We start from the raw sequence: 24,054 nt of genomic DNA on the forward strand, positions 1-24,054 counted from the left end.
TTTTAAACTTTTTTTTAGGATTTAATGTTCTTTGGAAATATTTTTATATATATTTTAACAGGATCCCTAAAAAACAGGATCAGGAACTATATTTATAATATTATAGGACTGCAGATAATAACGCAGTAAATTTTTATTGGTAAAATTAATAAATCGATTAAAATATTATAATATTTTTAAGCATCTGATTCTTATATCTCCTCTCTTCAATATTATCCCTTTTAATTTCTGAGTGCACATTTGTGGCTGAATCGGCACTGTGATGGATATGTGATGTGCACTAATGGCAGCATTATGCAAGCATCGAGCATTAATTCGCTCATTATCCGGACAACCACAACCGCAATTCGAATAACCCTTGCCCCACTGTCCCCTGCATGAGTGTGTGTGTGTGTCTTCGTGTTTGACAAGGTAATATGCAATAAAAACGATACCCCGATCCTGCGTTGGGTTGCGTGGTGCGTTGCCACATTTGACCGCAGTTAACAAAGGCGTCCACACGAAGGCACCAACACCCATTCACCCATCACCCACTCACCCACACAGATAGATAGAGTAGATGTATCACGTGCCCGGTCGCCTGGGGGCGGAAGGATGGGGGCGTGGCCGGACTGGGGGCCCATTATACGTATATATAGGACCGATACCGGGGACCCTAGCTGGGGCACAATAATAAGTGACGCATTTAATCTGATTTGCTTTATGACATGTTCATGACGAGAACAATTAAAATGTGCGGTTGGCTAGGCAGCAGAGAGCCCATGTTTGGCATTTGGTGGGTGGTGCGATGATGATGATGTTGGCCGGCGTAAAAAGCAAATTGTTTAATGTGCTGTGAATAAGTGACAAAACAGCTGAGCCCGGAATAGGCTCATAGGCCATAGGCCTCCGCCTCCGGTCTGCGCTTTCGGTCGTGGAACTTTATCGACGACGCGTGCCGAAATCGAGATGGGAATGGGCATGGAATATTATTTGTAGTTAGGATGGGCCTAAATAACAGGCTTTGTAACATTTTTGAAGGTGTCTGGATTCTTATTCGTGTTATTTTTAGGGTTTTCAAAGTATAATACTTTGGAGTATTTCTGATTTGTAAACTATATTTAATATGTTCCTTGTACTAATACATTTAGACCTTTAAATTTGTTATTCCTAAACATAATTACATTTCTTTTTACATATGAATTTTAAGATCTTCATAGCTGTATTGAATTCTTGTCTTATCAAATTTTTAAAATATAATAAAAATGGTAATTATATAAAAAATATACCTATCAATTATATATAATACTTACTGGAAAATGTTTGCTTGTTAAGATCCTATAATAGTGATTTTACTCGGCTAGTAGTTGAATTCGGGAGCTCATTAAAAGTTGTATTTAATTTTCAGGACCAGTATACCACATAGACTTTTCCCCAAGTGCAGGAACAGGAGTTAAAGTGCTGGTGGTGGTGCGATTGGCTCCCCAGGGGTGACTTTGTCTTATCGCACGTAAGGGTTTATCCCATTAGCCGCAGTTGACTGGATGAATGGTGGGTCAGATCGGATCGGGAGAGGGTGGGCTATATCTGTGTATCTGCTCTTGATTAGCCAGTGGGTTATTAATGATTCGACCATGGCCGCAGTGTCAACAATATGCGATATCCACATGCGATTTGGCAACTGACAATCTGCCCGGTTTTCTATTTATGTGCCAGGTCCTTTTGGCCATAATCGCGACAGTAATTGGACATAATGCGACAAAGCTTTCTCTTCAGCTCCAGTTCTCCGATTCTCCGTTGCCCGTTTCTCCATTTCTCCATTTCTCTGTTTCCCTATTTCGCCAGTTGTTTGGCTTACACACGCCTCACTGGCTCGACTTCTTTTTGCCGGCTAAAACTTTGTTGCAGTTTGTTTTTACCATTGTTTTGTAATGGCGAAATTATAGACCCCAGCGACCCTTGAGCTTCATTTCACTCCGAAAAACCCCATAGACCATTACCACCCACTCCTGGCCCGACTGTCCTGACTGGCAGCGACATCCTTCGCCTTGTTCATCTTTGGCATTATCTACTTCCGCCATAAACAGCAACAACTTTTCATCTTTTGTGCCAAGCAGCAGCAGCAACATTTTCCCTCTTTGTCTTTCGCTTATGTTGCCGTCTCTTTCGCTGGCTTACCACGCGCCACGTTCTGCATTTTTATGATTTTTATTTTGATTTCCTTTAAACTAACTCAAGAGTGAGAGAGAAAGATACGGGGAAATGGAGAGAAATCGTTGCTATTTTTGCAAATTGCCTACAATGATGGCCGCAAGTTCGCGTCCTGTCTTCTTGGCTCCTCGTCCTTCGTCCTTTTTTTCAATGTTACGCTTGAAGTAATGTAACAGCCTCCTGCTCCTCTTCGCCTGGCACCCGGAAAATATTATTTCGCTTGACTTTTACAACAGCCCAGGCATCGAGAGGTTTTTCCCCACACTAGGCCCTTCCAACCCTCGGAAAATCTAGACCCCCCTGCAGCTACTTTTATTTTATGTTTTTTCCGTTTAGTTGTTGTTGTTTATGTCGATGTTGCTGGCGACGTTCCGTCCAAAACTATTTTGCTATTTGTTTTGCCTAACTCGATTTTTCACTGGTTGCCTTTTGTCTGCTTGGCTGGTCCACCCCTCGTTTTCCATCCCTCCGTCGATTTTTCCAAGCCACCCATTTTTCCCTGGCACTGACACATCTGAGACGACACACAAAAACACATTTGACAAAGTATGTACACTGGGCGAAGAAATATTATTAAGATATCAGCATCACTAATAGTTCTTAAGAATAAAATAATACATAATACATGGAATTTCAAGTGATATGGCCACAAAACAATTAACTTAATAAGGGTAAAGGTCTATTTAACATTATATCTTAAAGTGTCTGATCTCTTATGAAGCCTTTAACCTTTACAAGCTCACATATCCCCATTTTCAATTCAAATTTCCGGCGTCTAAGACTTATTTTCGTAGTTTTTATCCCTGTACAATCAGCAACTTAGGCAAAAACATTCAGGACACTTTTGGCTTTCCTATTTTTGGAACTCGCCTCTGTCAACTTTTTTTTTATGTCACTCCTGCCATTTATTTTGGTTGCCGTTGTTGATTCTCCGATTTGCCATTCATTTTGTGTTTGTAATGATTTCCATGCTAATCACAACAATTGACGCGTGTGTGCGGCTTTGACAGTCAGTTCCATTCGATTCGATTCAGTTAGGGCCCGAATATCTCTGGAGTGGGGACCACATAACAAATGATGGCCATAATTGTATGGGAATCTTGCTCCATATTCATTGATGGCCCGCCGACATAATGGATTTCTATGCGGGCCCTGGCCCAAACAATCAAGAAGGAACCAGATAGTTTTTGCCCCCAACTCCAACAGCTGAGCTCGTTGATTATTTTCCGACTTTGATCTATTTTAATGCTGGCGCATTACGTTATCATTTATTTGGCGGGGGAAATTGAAAGTATTTATCAAGCTGCTAATAAATGGATGGCCCGACGGATTCATTCGATTTCGATCCCATGGCCGGGTGCTAAGCTGCTCAACAATTTTTCAAACTTGAAATTAATAACGATTTTTTCTCGCCCATTTTCCCAAGTCCCCCCCCCCCCAACCATTTTCATTTTGCTTGCCTTTAATTTTTCTTTTATCTGCCATTGAACAATGGCCGGGCAATTTCGGTAGAGGAGAAAAAATCGAGAAAAGAAGAGAAAAAAAGATGGCAAAAACGAGGAGCACGGAGGAAGGACAGCCAGTAGCTGGCATAATAAATTAAGCGCTGCTGGCCCGATGGCTGCCACTTGGCCAAAATAAATTGCACTAAGCGAAAAATAACAACTCAATCCATGGATGGTACGGAACGGACGACAAACGACAAAAACTGCCGGCCAGAAAATTGAAGTAGCAGCAGCAGGAAAAGCAGGAAAAGCGGGAAAAGCTATAGCTTCGGCATATAGCTCTCTCCTATGGCAAATGGAAAAAGTGCGCACCACAATGGGCCAAAAGGAGAGGAAAAGGGGATATAAACAGATTACGTCGTTATTGGTGCTGCTACTGCTGGGGCAGCTCCTCCTTCTCCCCCCATTTTTTTTGACCAGCACGTGCCCACACATGTCCCCAGGATAGATGGCGATGGCAGCTCCTCCTGGCCCAACCGGCCACCCACCCAACTCCCCGCTCGATATCCCATATCCCATATCCCATATAGCCCATCGCGTATCTATGCATGACCAGAGCTCCCTCGATTGATTTTGCGTCCTGGCAGCACCTGCGGGCTAAGCTGCTTTCCAGGATTTGCAGGACGACGACGACAGTGGAAAAACCATCGGAGCGTTAACGTAGCCTGTCGCCTTTGTGTCCTGTTCCCCGGCTCCGGTTTCCAGCAGCAGCCAGTGTCCCATGTTCTTCGCCTGCATTAATTTATTTCCGTGTCCTCCGACAATCGTGCCACAATTCACGGCTGCGTTTTGTTAATTAATTTGCTCATTTATTGCCAGGGGCTCACACGCTCACGCAGCAGGACCTGGCAGGATCCTCTTGATTGAGTCCTTAAAAAGGAATTGCAGTTATCTTTGGACAGCAGCTGTCTGCTGCTTCTTTTTTCTGTTTTCTTTAGACTTGTTTGAAACTTTTTTTTGGTTTTAGAAATATACAAACGGAGCTAAGCAGTACCTCTAAAAATTCACTTCTAAGAACCATAGCAAAATATCAATATTGCTTATTTTTACAATATAAATATATTAATGTTTCTAAATTATTATGGCCAAATATATTTTAAGCCACTCTGCTGTTGTCTGGTTCTGTGTTTTTCAGAAATATCAAAAATAAATTTTCCTTAATAATACATTTATTAAGGATCAAAAAACGATTTTTACCATTTAAAGTTTTATTTTCATAGTTTTATAACTTGTTTATCTCCTTAATTTTTAAACTGTAAGCCCAACTGCCTATTTTTTTGCTATTAAATTTTTCAATAAGCTGCAAAAAGGGAAACGGCAGTTATCTTCAGACGACAGCTGTCCCTCCAGCTTTCGTTATTTCCCATTTTTCTTTCAATTTCATACTTTTCACTCTATTCATATTTTTCGTTTAGGGTTTATGGAACACAATAACAAAAACATAAATCAAGAGCATCCCGGGATAATTTCTGTATGGCGTTTGCTATTTTTATTTGCTGAGCTAGCATCTGTGGTTCTCCTAAAAAAGAAGGATTTTCCACTGCTATTATGTGTTGAGAATTCTTTAGCCTAATCGCAGGGCTGGTAGTATTTTCCTGTACATTACCGAGATAGTTTCCATAAGCCACCCTGAACTAGTTGCAATTGCCCTCTAATCCTGCGTAAATCATTGCACTTAAGGGGGTCTAGATGTAGAGCCACCTTGGCCACTAATTTACCATTATGTCAAGTCGAGAACTGCTCAAGATGTCGTTCATTATGGGCCCATTCTTCAGGGGTTTTTGCCCGGTTACTTGCGGCCACTTATTATTTATTGCGCCTTAGGTGAACGCTGCGTTTCGCTTTTGCCTTTCACTCAACTTGCATTTTTCATGCACGTTCATTATTATCATTGCTGGCCCCCAAACTGCCATTCTTTAGGGCCCCAATCTCTGGATTTTTCCATCGCCTTTCTGCTGATTTTACCTCCACCCCCATCCCCAGCTGGCAATTTCTCAAGCCCCGTCCTTTTTTTTTCCGCCCAGCGTTAAGCTGCAGCAGCCGTTGATGATAAGCGACGAAAATGTGCAGAAAGCTGAAAGTTTCGCACAATTTTTTATGCCAACGGTTGGGTATGGGTTCGTTGTAGGGGGCTGGTGCATGGAAAACGCAAAAAAATTTATCACTGCAAGAAGCCGGATGCTGGCTGCCGGCTCCTTGGGCAAATAAAAGGCGAACGAAACTGCAGCGCGCCATTCAATTTGATTACTTGCGTCATAAATACCGGAAGCGTCAGAGTATTGAGGCACTATCACCCCCATATCTCCGGCCCCCCCCCCCCCCTTTTAAGGACCTCCCCCGCATATGTGCGTGCTGCTAAGGAGGCGGGGAATATGAATGCGATGTCGATGAATGACGGCGGTAATATCCTGTGCCGTCAGCAATTGCAATGGCTTGGCTGCAGTGACGCAGCAGCTTGCTCCGGACTTTCGACTTGGCTTTTGGAGGGGGAGAGGGTTTTCGAACAAGGGGTTCTTCGAGGGGATAATGGGGTAGGAGCCTCCACGCTTTTTATGCACTCTAAAGAATCTGCTCGGCAAGAAAAGGCATTAAAATGTCGACAGTGAAAGCGTCGATGGCTGGGGCGAAGAAAACGTATTAGTAACAGACTATTGAGACGCAAAGCGACTATAACGGTGGGTGGGTATCCTTTTTGGGGTGGTCCTTTGGGGTGGTCCTTTTGGGTGGCGGCACGATTGAAGGCCGCAGCAGGCAGCCAGTGCAAATTCTTACAAGTGCCCCGTTGCCGCTGCCGCTCGGCAGCCAAATGACTTATGTGCTACGGGCTAGCACTCAGCACTCGACAGGCAGGATGCAGAATGCAGGACGCAGGAAGCAGGATGAAGGACATGGGACGCAGGATGCACGCGGAGAAAATATGAGACTAGGCTTAAATATGGTCTTTTATGTATAAGACCTTCAACAGTAGCCATCTGGTCGCTAAAGATTTTTGAACATTTTTGGAAGCCTCAAAATATTTAATCTAATCTTATTTTTTAAGCAATTTTATTTAGGATGGCTAAAGCTTTTTATAGAAAACCTATAAGAATTTAAAATGAAATAACTTCTTATCTATGTAAGTTCATGATAATCGTAGATAGTTTTTCAACCTTTTTTAAGCCTTATACTCGTAAAGTGAAAAAGAATGCCTAATCCGTTTATAATATGTGCAAACATGCTTAGATCCTTAAGATGGTTTTGGGATCATGTGTTCTATATCGAGTTAAGGATAAAATATACATTTCTTGATATATATTTTTCTCCGTGCAGAATCCTGGAGCGATGACGGCGACACTATCGCCAAATCAGCAGCGCAGCTTGCATAAAAAAATTGTAAAAGCGCAGCAGTCTCGGCGATAAAAAGGAGCTGCTACAGAGGCTGCAGGATGCAGGAGTCAAAATGACTTTGGGGCACACACAACATAAGTGCTTATATATATCAGATATAAGCGTTCCCGCTTCTGTATGGCTGTGTGTGTATAATGACTGATCGTGTGATTTTTTATGCCACACACACACACACACTCAGAGAATTGCGTTGAAAGACGATTTATCTTGGACTTGGTTGGGTGATTGCCTGGCTAGATGACTCCAAAGAGCACCTACCACCGCCCAGGCCGCCCACAAATCAAACACACACACACACCCGCACACTCTATGATAAAAAGAGAAAGAGACGGGTAGAAAGCATAAAAAGTGGCAGCAAAATAAACAAACAAACGAGTTTTTGCTCAACTCTCTGTGAAAATGTAAGTTGCGGTTGCATCAAAACGAACCCGGGGCCAGAAAGAGACGACGAATCGGGCAGCGAAAGAGATGGCAGCAAAAAATAATAGCAAAATATCTAACCATGGGGAAAAGGGGGCTTCAAGCGGTTGGCAGAGATTAACTTTCGGGTCGCTCAAAGCGACCACAGCAAGTGCTTTACATTTAAAACACGGCAAATGGTAAATGGCAAATGGCAAGCGTGCGACAGAGAGGCGATTACTGCACAGAAAGAGACGGAGACACAGGGCCCAGATGGGATAGAGCTTGTTAGTGGACAGTCGGATGATGGTCGACGGCGTTGACAAAAGCGCATATGCGAAAGCCGCAAGCCGGCCAGATTAACAATTAGCTGGCATTTTAATTTATTTAATATTTATAAGCCAACTAAATGGGAGTTTAGCTATAAAAAATACCAGCATAAATGAGCAGTAGGAGAGCCACATAAAACCCTTTTGAAAAAATGGCCAACATTTTCTTATCGAGCGAACACAGAAAGCAGTAAGACATCAAATAAAACATTGAATAAATGGCTTAAAAATTATTTGTTTAAATAATAATATAGAAAAAGATTTCAATCCCGTGATACTATATATATTTTAATATTATACTTTTAGTAAGATATATATATATATATCCGGGCTACTAAATTCCTCTTAAATTACTTATTTAAACAAGCCCAAATTCGTTTTTAAATTATTTTAAGATGGATCCAACTTTCTTAATGCTTTAAAACACATTTCTTTGAAAATAGGGAACAAGTTTTTCCCCGGTGTTGTACCTTTTTTGAAAACGAGCGTCTTTATCTTTTTTATGTTTTGGGCTTCAGGCCATTACGCATACGCCGCGTTGGCCATCAGTCCGTTTTCTGGGCTTATCAATGGCAAATCGATGGTTATTGCCTTATAGGCAGTCGTGTAATGTGTTCCCCATCGGATCGAACATAACAAAATGCCTAACAAGCCCGAAACGATTCTGGTGTATGTGTTTCTGCCCTTGGCTAGCGAAAATGTTGTTGTTCTCCGTGTTGAATATTTATGTTTTCACGCAGCAGCCAAAAGCAAATAAACCAAATGGAACCAAAAAAGAAGTGAGACCGGGGTGCTGGTGCAGAATAAAACAAGGCAATGAATTATGATACATGTGTTTGCGACTCCAGTGGCCCAAAAGCCAACACCAAAAGCAACGAAAAGGCAGTTAGCTGGAAGCACAGCCAGCACTCATTCATTTAAATGCCATTTTAAACTTAAATGAAAGTTTATGGCTTTTTATTTGCATTGTCGCATATGTTGGCTTATATATATGGCTAAGGCTGTCGCTTGTTGCTGTTTCGTTGCCTAGTTGATCAACAGCCCCCGAAATTGAGGCAAGTGCAACGTACACATGGCCATCGGGTTTGGTCAGAGAGAGAAAATCTGGGTAAGGAATGGTGAAATAAACAAACATAAAGTCAGTAGAGGTGAAATTAGAAATGTTCTAGAGATATTTTAAAAATACATTCATATTTTCTTATGCCATCGTTATTGTAGCATTCAAATCCTATGTAAATAGTTCTTAAATATATATGTTTATTTAAAGAAAATATATTTTTCTGCAGTTGTTTTAATTGAATTTAAAGTATTTAAACTTTTCATAGATACAAATAGGATAGACACTTAATTGATTTACTTTTATCTGTTAATTTCAAAGTTTGTGAAAGAGGTATAAATATATTTTTTAGATTTATTATAATACTGACTCACCCAACTTCTAATAAATATGGTAATATATTTATCTGACGTTTGTTTCGTGCAGTGTAGCTTCTTGTTTTATAGGAGCGACGTGAACACATATGCCACGCAAAACTCGACACTTTACATTTGCCATGGCAATAATTTATTTTTATTTTCGTTGTTTTGCCAGAAATTCGTTACCTGCCAGGACAGGACGGCTGAAACAGCAACAGCTACAGCAACAGAAACAGCAACGAGCCGAACAAAACAGCAGAATAAAACAGAACTGAACAGGTAACACGACATGGCAGGTGCAAAAGGCAACTGCGAACAAGCAACATTCAGATGGAGCGGCGTTCATAAATCAAATTAATTTTGTAGGCGAGCCAACGTGCGCCATTTTGTGGCACCCCCTCTCTCGCTCACACACGCTTTTCCTGTGCCGTCTCACTCGCACACACACACACATGAGATACTTTTGCATGGGGGAGGGGGTTTCGAGAGGCGAAAGTGCGTTTTAATTGCAAAGATGCCGCCGCGTTTGGCATCGCGATTCGAGGCTAATTAGGCGCACAATTGGCACGAAATAAAAAGCCAGAAAAACAAAGGAGCGTACGTGACTATCTCAAGCTGTCGATCCGCCGTTGCCACGCCCCCACGTCCCCCCTCCCAACCGCCAACGCCCCCCCCCCCCAGTGCTGCGATAAAACGTACATTTAAATTGTCGCCAAGGGGGCGGGGCAGTGGGAGGCGGGGGCGGGCGGCAACCACATCGCACGTGTAGCACACTCGTATTCGTATCATCAAATGAATATTCGCTTATTTGCATCTCCCGAGAGGTGGTAAAAGATACCCCCACCCCACCAGCCCACACATTTGCACTTCAGAAAAAAACCTTCTTTAAGTGAGAGCAAATTGTTCTTGAAAATTACATTTTAAGCTTGATAAAAGTGTTTTAAAGTCAAATTTTATTTTTACAACTTATTAGTTTCACATTACTAACTAAAAGTTTAAAAAACATCTAAGTTGCATTTAACATAAAGCTTAGATTCGCTTTTAAACTATTCACAAAATGAACTTGTTCTTGAAAGTGGTTCTTGAAATTATTTTGAACATTTTCTTGCGTTGGTTAATTATTTTATGAGACATATAAAACGTTGTTTTAAATATTACAATATTATTTATATTTTTTTAAACGATGTTAGTAATGTATACTCACTAAATTTATAAACTAAATATGTTTTCACCCTTTTATGAGTATTTAAAAATGGTATTTTGCTATAACTTCGCTCTAAACCCTTTTATAAATGCCTTAAAAATCTCGTTAAGTTCTATATCCTTAAGGTCTAACACCTTTTTCTCCCTGTTCACACAAGCAAATGAGTCTCAGCTGCTGTTTTTTCAAAAAGAGTCTGCATGTGCGACTGTGGATTGATGGCAGTTGGGTGGTTGGCTGATGGCTGACAAAATGAGTTTTCCAGTTATTTTCGTTTTTCTTTTTTTTTTTTGTGCGAGGCAAAAAGGGGACAACTGGGGGCACCGGTGGGTTAACCTTTGATTCAACAGCTGGCTTTTAAATTAAGATTTCGCCTGCCTGCCAGCCCAGGGAGCTCTTGTACAATTTCACCAGCTGGAAATGAGAAAAGTTGCCCCGTTGGCGAGCGAAGTTTTCAGCTGGCTGGCCGCTTGCAAATTTCTCCATCTTGGAGAGTTGTTTGCCGAGAGTTTTTGGCCGGCAGAAGTTTGCTAGTCTGGTAAATATGGGGCTTTTTTAGGATGAGAAGGAGGAGGAGAATCTAATTTCGAATGATTACGCAGGAGGAAACTACTTCAAGCCGGATTATGTTATTACTTGGCCTTGGTCGGCATGCATATCCATAGCTCTGGTATCTGGGCAGCCCAGCATGCGATGCCACCTCATCTGCATCTAATGATATTGAATAAGCACTTGAAAAGCTCATATAAAGTAAACAATTGATTTCCATTACCCCGTTGGGCAATCGGAGATGGGAAGCCAGAGTAGACTTAACAACTTGCCATTTGCTTAGCCACCGTTTACTTGCACATTTTCCCCATCTTTTCCTGTATTTTTTCTCTGCATTTTTCTACATTTTCCCTCATTTTTCCTGCCCACTTGCCGAGCGGATATCTGATGTCTCAGTGTGTGAGTGTGGAAGTTTCTTGCGAGTTATTTTCATATTTGTTTAAAGTCTATTTACCGCAAGTTGACAGTGAAATATGCGAAACTAGCGCGTAGCCAAATAAGTGCGACAGTTTCCGGTTACAACTGTGGCAATGCCAATGTCTTGCGGGTAGCAGCAGGAGATTTTTCCTGGTCCGCAGCGCTTTTCCCATCCCACCCGTGGAATTTTGCAGAGTTTTCTCCCCTTCGTCAGAGTTGCCTGCATGTCATTGCGGTTTGTTTGTTTGCTTGACTTGCGCCCGGGTAAGGATTTCATGTGCTTGAGCCGCCAGATGGGTTGGGAAAAGGGGGGTTTTTGAGAAGGGGTTTTCCGAGAGGGTAGGGGGGGCTTTCCAGAGGGAGATCAGCCCGAATAGGACCAACCGCAGAGCCCTATGTGTGTGTGTGTTTGTAAGACTGTCTGTGCGGGCTGCCTGCCTGTCCGCATGACAATTTGTTGTGCATGAAATCTGCTGCTGCCTCTGCTGGTCGCCCCATCCTGCATCCTTCTTATTCCTGCTTACTGGCACAATGTTTTTTGCGCAATTTGCCAAAGCCATGCCAGGCACGAAGCAGATATGCAGAGCAGCTCGGAGGAGCCAGAAGGAAACCAGCGACTCCGATCCGAATTCGAATCCGACCACGACTGCAGCTGCACTTGGAAAATAGGATTTTCTTAAAATATACTTTCCACATCTTAGTGCTTAAATAAAATTCCAAAATTGATTAGCTGAAGCCATTTAAATTAGTGCTCACATACGGTAAGGTCAGTAAATTAAAATTTTTTGAAGTATTTAGTAAGGTAGGTTGTTCTTTTAACTAAAGGTTAAAATCCGTAAAATTTTTTCGATATGAATCTTTCTTGTACTTATAAAGTTTTTAAAGATTTCGAAGTGCCTTGATTTTCACTTTTAAAAATAGCATTGGTTTCTAACTGCAAACAGGTTGGGGACCGATTTCTCAATGTCCTGTTAAGCTTTCAGTTATACGTCAGGGAAAGTTAACATAGGGTCCCAATGTGATGGTTATTTTACTGACAAACCTTAAAAAGAAGTTTAGGTGAACTTGTTATTGTCAGTTTCGCTTAATCATCCCATAAATTTAACTGGAACATGACCTCTGGTTAAAAGTTTTTGGTTATATAAAAGATATCATGACATTACAGAATGTAATAATATGATGTAGGCTGGCTACTTTCCAAGCAAGAATGTGTAGTGTCACGAGTAATACCCAGAAGGATTACTTTTCTTTTTAAGCCATAGTTACACTATCTTTTTTTCAGTGCCCAACTGTGGCTGTGGCTAAGCTCAGTCCGTTCAAATAGTCTGGGCTGTGTAAACAAACGGTTATCCCTGCCGAGTCGCTCGCTTGCAAGACATATTAGATTTCCCTTCGCCCCTATATCTCCCCACAGCCATGGCTACATTGGTAGTTGTAGTGGCGGTCGTATAGTACAGCCGAGCCTAACCACTGAGACGGAAGTAATGTGTCTATCAAAGCATTAACAACGAACCCGGCCAACGAAAGGAAACCAAAGCGAAACCGAAACGTCTTCGTTTCAAATAGAGTTTTTCGCATACCCTAATCGCAAGTAATGGGGGTGCATCGTATTGATTTCCCATCGGTTTTGAGCTCAGCCGAAGATAAGGCTTTTGTGAAAGGGTATTCGGATCCCAAAACCTCAGATGACAGGCTATGAAAAATGTGTATTGCATTGTTTAAGAAGGGGGTTTTTTAGGGGGAGGGGGGATGGATGGTACTTGTTTGCCAAATGCCTTTTGCATTAAACGCCTTTATGCCAAATTGAACACAATTAAATTAGTTGCGGCCAAGGGATTAAGGTGGAAATTGCCATCGTTGCTGCTGCTGTCTGTGTTTATGTATAACTAATTGGCTATGTAAATGGCAGCTGAGTGTTTGTCCTGTGTGTGTGTTGCGTGTGTGTGTTTGTTCCGCCTACACATATGTACGCTGTTAATTACGGGCAGAGGCAACCGCAGCTTATAGATGATTGGGCCGGTTTAGAGTGGCTCGAAAGGTCCTAGGGTGGCTCCGATTCTGGGTTTGAGTTTGAGTTTGGGCCTGCTGTTTGTCAAGGGGGCTGTGGCACATCAGCCGCCCACATTGACATTTCGAGCAGCGTTGTCATGAAACCTTTTGCTAAGGATTATGCAAATCTGCCACTCATCGTGCACTCACTCACACACACTCACACACACACACACAGCTCAAACACACTCACTCACACACAGAAGCAATGGCGTGCCTTCATTTACATTTACATTCAGCTAGCTGAAGATTTGCGCATCATAATTTATGCCCCTCAAGCCCCACATTTCCCCGAAAGAGACAGCTGGATGGGGCAGAAAAGAAAGAGAGAGGGCGAGACACTTCATTCAGAACGCCTCAAAAATTGCCCACAGTTATGACAGCCAGGTGAACTCTGACAGAATCAGGAACAGCAGCCAGGACTCACTCGGATTCTTATTCACTGGGCTGGGCACTGCGAAAAATATTACCAGGAAATAGGCTTTATAATACCAGGGTTCCCAATAATATAGCTATTCTCATCTAGTTGTCTATTGGAACTTCCAACAATCTTCTGAAAACTTAATAGTATTAAAATATATGAGGTTAACTTAACTCGTTTTTGATCTTTAAATAAAAATAAATTATGAACAAGTTACATTTATCTTAAAGAGTTACGTAGATAACCAGAGAAGTAGAGCTGCTAAAACTAATACTCTCAATAAAATCAGCCCGTTTCGAGGTGATACTTACGGCTCAGATTTTTACTTCGCTATTCAACCTACATATATTTTTTCTATTCTCATGAATATTACGCTACAAGCGTTGTAATAATATTATTCATCACACTTAATCTCGAATTTCTATTTGTTATTTTTCGCTACAGTGTACTTTAGCCATCGCTCACTTGCCTTGCCATAATTAAATCATAAAAAATTGTTTTTTAATGAAATTAGTTGGGGTTTTTTCTGAGCTGCTGTTTTCGTTTTGGCTTTGCTTTGCATGATTTGTCATAATTAATACCGAAGTGGGCGGGTCTCCGCAGGGAGTAAGAGAGTTATCTGACATTTGAGTGCCCTGGCCAACAGTTTGGCCCAATCCCTTTGCCATTCCCCTGGAGATGGTGCACTTTTGGCCATTTGCCTGGCGAGGTTCAGATGGTTTCGGGGTCCTGGCCCCCATAAAATGCTTATGAAAAGCGCTTAAATTTAGTAACCTTTACGGTGCGGAGGACGAGGGGGATATCTGAAAATGCAAACACCGTAAACACCTTTAAAAGCCAGTCCAAAGGAGACCGGACTTGGCTGCCAGATCCTGATAGTTGGCTGGGCAATTTCCATGCGGAGGGACTTTACAAAATGTGTAGTTTATTTGCAATTTTTTAGCCAACGAGCTTTACGTTTCTGTTTTGATTCCCACTCCCCGTTTTCCTCCGTCCCCTGCGAATGTGGAATTTTCGTTATCGCCGAGCTTGCAGCAGCAGCAGCAGCAGCATCTGCATCAGTTGCAATAAAATCAGTGGCCAAAGGTTGCAGCATCTGAGGTCAGCTGGGTGGCACTTTTCCACATTTCCCCATTTCCCCATTGCCAACTCCCAGCCCCCTTTTCCATGTATGTGTGTGCTTGTTAAATAGAACATTTGCTGGGAAAACCTGCGCAGGGAAAATTTGAATTTCAGCCGTTGTGTTTTGCTTATCCTGTTCGTTTTTTTTTCTCAGTTCTCTTAGTTCTTTTGATTTGTTTTCGCATTTAGAAAATAGTTTTCTGATTTGCATTTAAAAGGGGCTTTTTGGTGGGACTTTAAGGGCCCTAGATGGTCTACAGATACAAATGTATAAATTGGATGTCTAAGTAAAATAAATGTTGAGGAATAGTTTCCTTTATAATAAAGGTGTTTTGAGCTATATTTTAAATTCCTCTAGAAAATCAGGAAATTGCATATATGGAGAGGAAACATTTTTTTCTAGTTGTCAGTTATAATTAAGTGAATTCTCCTATTACAAAATGCGTGTTCCACACTAAACATGTTTGAAGGGCATCCGTGAGTGGTATTCCTGCACCGCAAACTGGAAATGGAAATGCAACTAAACAACTATGAAAACATTTGAAAGCGGCACTTGAAAAGATACAATACACGGCAAATGGCATTCGCCGCAAACTGATACAGAAAAGGTTGCCGTGGCAACATGAAATTGGCTGGCAGGACTGCGCCATAAATTTCTATCTGTTATATCTATATAGAAAAACCCCTCTGCTGTTTGCGGGTGCTACGCATGCAACTATTAATCATATTGAATGGCGCACCCTGACTTGTCCGGCTAATCAATCTTGCCAGTGGCAATCTCTCCGCGCTCATCTCATCCAAAAAGCGGAAGAAAAATGGCCGCTAAAGTCATTAACGCTTCGCTGGTCACCTGCCGCCGAAAAACAGGGGAAAATCAGGGGGAAAACTGGGTGGAAAACTAAGCCGCCGCTTGCCAATTTTGCTATTTTGTTTATGGACCTGGCGAAAATCGCTCAACTTCCTCCCCCGCGCATCAGATTGTCCCGCCCCCAGCTTTTCCCAGCTGCCCAATGAGGCGGCAGGGAAAAGCCAAAGGGGATTAGTTGTAATCAATAACTTGGCTAAGGGCAGGGGGGAAAACTGGTCTTGGGCTTCTGTTTTGTTTGCCTGTCGAAAGTTTCGCCGCACAGCTTATGGCCAGGCTTATACACTCGCAGCCAAGTTATTATTATAATTTCCTTTGCCAATGCGGATTAATTGAAAAGTCTTCCATTAAGAATTCGCGCTTGGTTAAATCGACCGCCGCCTTTTGTTTCACCTTTTTGTTGGGGGGGCAGGTACACATAGCAAATCTACCTATATATATAGTATCTTCACTATTTGATCGTTATGAATTTTGACAGGTTGGCCGGGCACGATGAAAATTACTTAAAAGCATTTCGTTACCCAGCGCTGATTTGATTGATGGCCGTTTATGGATGCTTCACCCTCACTCGTCATTATATTCGCATTATCAAGTGCTATCGGTATATATATATATATTTTTATATATAGCTTTAGTGGGCGGGGCAATGGGGCATTGCAAATGGCAGTTGACGTCTTGCGGCGAGGAGCTGACAAAAAGTTGCGCCAATTTATGTCAATTATCGGAAGCTTTACCTGCGGAGTTGAATTTCTTTTGGGGGAAGGGTGCTTTTCGGATGGGTTGCGGGAAATCGAGAAAAATCGTTGAAAATCCCCTCGAGAGCTGGCTGTGTAATTTTCTGGGGAAAAACAAATAATGGCATTTTTAGCTGTTACCCGATACAGCCAATTTTTTTTTCATCATTCAAATTTGTCACTGGGTGACTGGGAAACTTGATAATGTTTAAGGGTAGCATCCTTTTTTCCCTGCTGAGGATATTGAATGTGAAGTTGGAGTTATTGGGATTAAATATTGGCTGGAATTGAATTACCAAACTGTTTTATATTTTTTGCCCAGAAATATACATTTATTTTGGTCACATTAAAGGGGTTCTATAGAGATTGCCGATATTATTTAACCCTATATTTTAAAGGCTTTTAAGAGCTGTTCTCCCCTTTATTTATCTTAACCCTCTTAAGCCCTTCGCTTTCCATATCTACCTAGCACCAACCATTTAGTTCTTAAACTCTTCTCGACATGTTCTATCCTCTTGTAAAATCCCCTTAACATCCGATAGCACATCGTTAATGAAAATCCGTGTTTGGGGCTTTTCCATATTTTTTTTTTGCCTTTCGACAGGATCGACAGGAGAGTCGCTCATTAAAATCGGCGGCGGGAAGGCTGAAGAGCGTCTATCAAATCGATTTTCGTTTAGTATCGTAATCAACAACACGGGATTTCTGTGCTCGTGCTAAAAATTTGTGTTTCGCGCTATAACAAGTCTGGCGAGGGCCCCGTTTCGGCCTTTTGCCCAACATGGCTGAATGGAGAACTTAAAGAGCACTCGAACGGCACTCAGCCGCAAACACACACACATACACACATTTGCACACTCGATATGCATATGTGTGTGTTTAAGTGGAGTTTTCTTCTTTTTTTTTTGGCGGGGGGAGTCCTGGGCTTTGCAGTACTTGTCAAGATTGAATTTGGTTCGATTTTTTTTTTAGAGTTTTTTCTCTTTCATTCGCTGGCTTCGTAATTTTTTCTTTTTTTATTTTTTTGGCGTTTTTATTGATCAAACAAAACGTAGCAAGTGGCAGCCAGTGAAGGTGTCACTGCTTACGGCAAGAAAAAAGAGGAATATATATACAAATTTACCCGTAAAATTGTTGGGGGAAACACGCGCAGTGCGAATAGATTGCATGATTTGCTCCACTGCCTGTCATTCTGATTTTTTATGATTATTATTTTGCTTCATTTCGTTTAGCATTTTGGCATGTGACTGGTTTCTACTTCCAAATATATGTAGCTATGGATATTATAGGATATGGTATATAGCGAAATAGGAGTTCTCCACTTACCGGACCAAACTGTTCGAAGTAACTTTTGACATCCTCCAGTGTGGTGGGCGCCGAGAGGCCGCCCACAAAGATTTTCTTCGTTCTCGTCACCATCTGCAATGGGGCCAAGAAAATGGCGAAAAACGGGTTAATATATATATATGCATAAGAGTAATGAGCGGAAAGGTTAAGTTGGGCGGTATTTAAATATGCATTTTATACGGGACTCTACGCGGGTTACTCCGAAAGTTATGACCCCTCAGACGGGCGGGAGTCGGGAGCCCAGGGACTTTGGGCTTCGACCTTCGAACCCGCCCGTCTTCCACCCAAGTTCCTGTAACTTATGGCCACCAACTTTCGCCATGAGTCGTTCGACCATTTTGTGCATTTTATGTACTACATGCATGGGGCCCTTACTCTCTTTCTCTCGCCTCTGCCTGTGTGTGAGTGTGGGCTTGAGTGTGTGTGTGTGCAGCTGGCATTTTTAAGCTGACAGTTTCAAGTGCCAACTTTACGCAGTTAGTGCAGCAGAAGCAGCAGGAGCAGCAAAAGCAGCAGCAGCAGCCGTCGAGCACCCAGCACCGAAAATGATGGCGAGACAAGGACGAGCAGGCTGCCTCAGGCTTGCATACGTAGGTGCACTCGAAAAAATTAATTTGGAAATAGAAACACTATTAAAACTAAGAAAGATGAAGGTTAAAAGAATTTAATTTCCTCTCAACTATTTTTTTTTAACAACCTTCTCGTTTGGTATCATAATTTCTATACAAAAATGTTGTTTAAATATTTCCCCAGAGAAAAAATATTTTTTCCCTTCCATTTTCAAGCCAAAATATTAAGATATCTAAGGCTATATAAAATCTTTTGTTGATTTGTCAGGGAGAAAACAAACAAGTGATCCAACATGCAGATCTTTTCCTATATTTAAAGGTACATTTTTTACCAAGACATATTCCTTTATTCAATATTTTCTTAAAATGGATCATCTTGAAGAAGGTTATCATAGATGAAAGTATTTTTGGGTCACCGTATAGAAAAGTGAGAAAATAAACATAAGACCGTTTTAAGACCTAATAATATATTAGAAGTAGGTTTTAGATCTAGAAATGGACATTTTGGGGCTAACCCCTACTTTTAATTCAACATGATGATAAGAAAAATAACATTTTGGCTCTAAAATTGTTTGTTCATCTAAAACTGCCATGTTATGTTTGTAAAGCTTTACCCGTTGCATTTTAAAAATCACACAAATCGCGAAAGGCCAACGGTTATCAGAAATTTCCCCGCAGTGCACTCGTGTGTGTTAGCTGCTGGCTGTCTGCTTGTGTGTGCGTGTGTGTAGTGCAACGCCAGCCTTTTTAGCCCGCAGGCAAGCGTAAACTGTTAACGTTAAGTGACGGCAGTTAAGGCACAGTGGGCCCATGGCAGAGCCCCACCAATTTTAATTTGTATAATTTTTAAAAAATTACCCACAAGCTAAGTAAACCCCAGAGACCTCGGCTAAGTTCAGAGGCTGTCACGGTTGGATGGGAAAAGCCGAGTGGGCGGTGTGGCGAAGAGGGGGCGTGGTTCTTGACGGGATCAGCGAGGAGCAAAGGAGGCGGTGCGGGGCCCACGGTTCGAGGGACCCTCGAATAAACCGGATGAAGCTGATGACGCTGATTGCACTGACGCTTGCAAGCTGCAATTTATGAGCACGGCACAGACAACGGGGGCTGAAGGCCCCCCTTTCCCACCCCCTTTTTCGAAGGGGGGTTCCGTGCGGCGGAGGCGATGTGGGATATGTCCGTTAAGGAAGCTAACGATATGTAACAGCGGTGCTGATGTTTCTGCAGTGCCAGCAGTAAAATTCATACAATGTCGTAAAATTAAAACACTTGTGCTGTCGCACTCACTCGCACCGACAGAGACGGGTATAGGAATAGAGACAGAGATAGAAATAGAGAGGGGAGGTTTAGATGTTACTACAAAGTTGGTCGTGCAGCTTTTGGCAAGGCAAATCGCTTTGGCCCAGAGTCCTGTCTTCTTGCTCAGCAGCTCCTGGCTTCTGTTTTTGGTCTCCTACTTCCTGTCGCTTTTAGTTTTTCCTCCTCCTGTTTTCCAGTATCTATTTTTTTTTTGATTTTTTTTTCGTCTGTGCTGCACTTTAGCCAGGTTGAGTTAGCAGTGGGTCCTGTGGTTGGGTGGTTGGGTGGTTGGGTGGTTCGGTGGTGCTGCACTCCGCGGGCGTTCCCTCTAACAATTTGCAAAAGCAAAAAACGAGCAGAAATCAAGTTGAGAGTGCGCTGCAAGAAAGTAACTGTAACAACATGACGTCCGAGACAACGTCGAACCCGGCACTACCCCAGCACAAGCCCGGCTCGCCAGCCAGCCCCCCCCTTGATGCGCCGCCCATGTGGCTCATCATCACCAGCCACAAAATGGGTACAGAAATTGCAGCGTTGTTAAAAAGCGATTCAAACTGCAGTGGCCAGCACTTTGAGTGTGTCTGTGCACTACCAAAAAATTATGATCGCAAATGGGTAGTGCCTTGAAATCACCTAAAAGTGGCCCATGAACTTGGAATAAATTATATAATTTTTTGAGAACCATATATAAACAGATTTGGCAGTAATTCCTATTCAAAATATTTGGGAACCCACTCATGATTAAAAATGTCTAGCCAGCGGAATATTTAATTGAGATTTTACCTTTAAAAAAATCAATCAGTTAGTCAAAAAATAAAAAAAAGGTTATAAGCCTTTAACAAGAAGATATCCTCTGAACTTTACTTGATATTATCATGATCAGCTGATTGATGATAGAAAAGGTATGACAGTGCATTGATATGGCACATCATTTGGTAACCTTTAATACAAAACCTCACTTTTAAGACAAGATAATGGATCACTTTCTGCAAACCAACATTGTTTCTCTGTGCGGTTACAGGCTCTCACTTAACTGTCGACCACAACGCTCTTCGCCCTGCACTAATCACTCCCAAAATGGAGCTACTTAAACTAATAAACTGGAGCCGGGAGTTTGATTGCTCGACCAATGTCGGCAATGTCATCATCAAATATAAATGAACCAGTTTGGGAACACGCCCAGTGCTGATAGCGGGGCATGAATCAAAAACAAAACACACCCAAAACCGAACCGAACGCGACCTCAAGACAAATACACATGCGGCTACGGGGGCAGCACGGATATTCAGGATACAGGAGCACAAGGATACGCAGATACACAGATACTTAGATGGCCAGATACAAATGGCACCACACACGCATACTAACGAAGTGACACGGCATTTTAACGGCCACCGCAGCGGAGCACAGATTAGGAATGTCAATATTAGCCACAAGGACTGCGATGAGCCGCCGGATGTCCTGGGGGGTCGATGGATCGACGGGGTCGACGGGTCGAGTGGGTGGGGCCAACAACTGGCACAATGTTTGGCCATGGCCATGTCTTTTCGGCCGGGTAATGCCGAAAATTTGACAAATGACGTCAGGAGTGGGCGTTATCAAGCGGTGGGCGTGGCATCGCAGGAGGGAAGAAGGACGAAGGCCGAAGGACACACGGAAGCGCAAGAAGGCGGACCAGTTACAATGCAGTTGACAAGAAAGTCGCCCTTTGGATGGATGTCTATTATAAAATAGACGCCACAGGGACAAGGGAACTTGTGTCCACCAAAAAGGGGTGAAACATTTAGATTCCAACTTTAAAATATTTACATATTATCATAGCGACATATTTTAAAATACTTTAAAAAACCGAAAAGGTCGAATATTAAATATGTACGATTAGGAATACTAGAAACAGATGGAAGGACTAAGTCAATCCCAATTATTTTTGTACGTTTTTAAACTAGACCAGTCAATTTGCCACCTTTTAATCAAATGCACTGACTTTCGTTCATGTTTTATAATAAGTTAGAAATTTACAAAATGTTTTCATTGTCTTCTTTTACGTAAATTGAATTACTTTTGTTGCAAGCCCTACTTAATCATTCCATTTAATCCAATCAATAGATCAGATGAGTAAGAGGAATCTCCGCCCATCAAATAAAATAAGAGGCAATCAATCAATTCAACACCTAGACTGCTTATTTAATAAATAGATTTACGCCTTTCTCCTAGCATTACGGATTTTAATGAGGCGTAGCATATAAATAGGAAAATACAATAAAGTCGACACTTTATCACGGCCTTTCATCGATACGCAAGACGGTTGACAAGTCGCATGCATATTTCATTCTGACATCGCTGCCATATCGATAACCCCGACTTATCCGGATTCCAAGATAGCATCTTTGGATTGGAGGATGGGTGGGATGAAAAGCGATGCCGACACGGCCATCATCTCCATCATCTCTTGGGGAGCAGGCGATGTCTGTTGTGTTAGTGGGTAAGGCCAAATCAATTTAACACTTTCAACTAAATTATTCATTTTGCATAATAATTTTCAAATCTGTCAAAAATGTACACACACCCACACTCCCTCAGATACTCAGGATTTTCGAGGCGTCTGCACTTTCACACGCTCTGGAATGGGGGGCGTGGCATTTTGGGGAGATGGCGGCGTTTGCGAAACGCTTCCCAAAAAGCACTCAAATAATTCCCGGGCGTAAGCTAAACCAGCGCAAAGTTGCCGAGAGCTCACAACAATGGCAAACGGAAATTGGGGGAAGGGGTTTTCTGTAAGGCAATGAAATCGGGGGGTTTTTCTGGTGGAGGGGGTTGGGAGTTTCGGGAAAATGGAAAACCCTTTAACCGTGCGTAGGCTCCGCCGCCGTCCGCCAAGCGTCGCAAATTCTGTTAAGCGAAAATTTCATCAACGAGCCAGAATTTTCATTCGCCATTCAGACGCTCGAGCCACCTGCCCTTCCCATCTCCCCCAACCCCCCCTCGTTCGTTGTCAAAATGAAAGGAAAATGTCTCATAAATCCTTTTAATATTAAATGAGCTCGTTCTACGCGACAGCGACAGCCCAAGCCCAGAAAAGTGGGCTGGGAAAATGGTTGGAAATTCGGGCAACGCACACACTTAAAATTATGTGGCTAATGGGAGCAACTTGCCTGGAAATTGCTCGCGGAACTGCGGAGATGTCTCGAATCGGCGACACATGTTCAGCGGAAAAGTGGGAAAATCATGGGGATGGGGGGCAATGCGGGGCACTTTGCCAATTGTCATTAAATGTAATTTTTAAACCTGTTAGCGCATGTGTGCCATAAAATGTGAGGTTAAAAAGGGTTTTTCCTTTTGGGCCTCCCTAGGATGTCCTTTTTTTTCTGTGCTGCCATTTGGTTTTATTGTGAAATTAGTCCGCAAAAGCGGGTTTATTAAAGTTCGCTCCGAAATTCCTGATGCGTTGCCCGAATTTCCAGGCTGGGCGGCCAAAAACGGGTTAAGGGGTGATTTTCAACGACAACAATTTGTAACATTTGCCGCACTTCCCGCAAGAATTTCAGCCGCAGGGTTTGAAGGTGGGGGGTGGGAAGAAAAAAGAAACGGGATTGGTTGTAACCCACTCGAAAAAAGAGCTCCAACATCATTCAAAGTGACAAATTATCCATGCAAATTTTATACAAAATAAAAGGGGGAGGCCAGCAGAACGCCCGCCGCCGTGGGAAAAAGTGTTGCATACTTATGAGTGTTGGCGAAGAGCTCCGGCCTGAAATATGAGCATTAATAGAAAGTTTGACAAATGCCAAAGGATGCCATTTCAGGATGAGAAAAGGAAGGAGACGGAGGCTATATATGTATGGAGGCTGCTTATTCAAGCATTATCTTTGTTCATTTCCTTTTACACTTTCAGAAATAAAATGCTACCAAGATATATATTAATAATGGGTTTACTTTGTCGGGATTCTCAGGGAAAGTGAATTAAAAAATGTTGTAATAAATGCATTGATATAAAATCTTAACTTCTTGAAATTAAATAAAGCACTGTATAAACTTTAATGATGATATACTAACTTAATTGTTCAGCAAATACTTGCAAAGTAAGGAAAAGTAAAACCAACTTAAATCCCAATCCATTTTTTTTGGATTTTCTTTACTTATATCCTCTATCTTCAATTCCTTATCGACATCCCAAAACCCACATTTTCCCAGTGCACGTTTTCGTATCCTTACTTATGCATAATTCGATATGCTCCATCAATGCCGCATTTTCCGTTCT

General features: G+C 42.1%; 1 protein-coding gene across 7 annotated transcripts in view; it reads right to left on the reverse strand.

Annotated features, from left to right (window-relative positions):
* Rbp6 (RNA-binding protein 6) overlaps positions 1-24,054 on the reverse strand; it is a 190,112-nt gene that overhangs the window by 49,575 nt on the left and 116,483 nt on the right. For all 7 annotated transcript variants that reach the window (XR_010654125.2, XM_036814973.3, XM_036814976.3 and 4 more), the window contains one exon: positions 17,911-18,003. Coding sequence is in view for 6 of the 7 variants with exons in the window: in XM_036814973.3 (XP_036670868.1) it covers positions 17,911-18,003 (93 nt within the window). In the remaining variant the exon portion in view is untranslated. The remainder of the gene's footprint in view (positions 1-17,910; positions 18,004-24,054) is intronic.

Source organism: Drosophila suzukii, chromosome 3, assembly GCF_043229965.1.
Source record: "Drosophila suzukii chromosome 3, CBGP_Dsuzu_IsoJpt1.0, whole genome shotgun sequence".
NCBI lineage: Eukaryota > Metazoa > Arthropoda > Insecta > Diptera > Drosophilidae > Drosophila > Drosophila suzukii.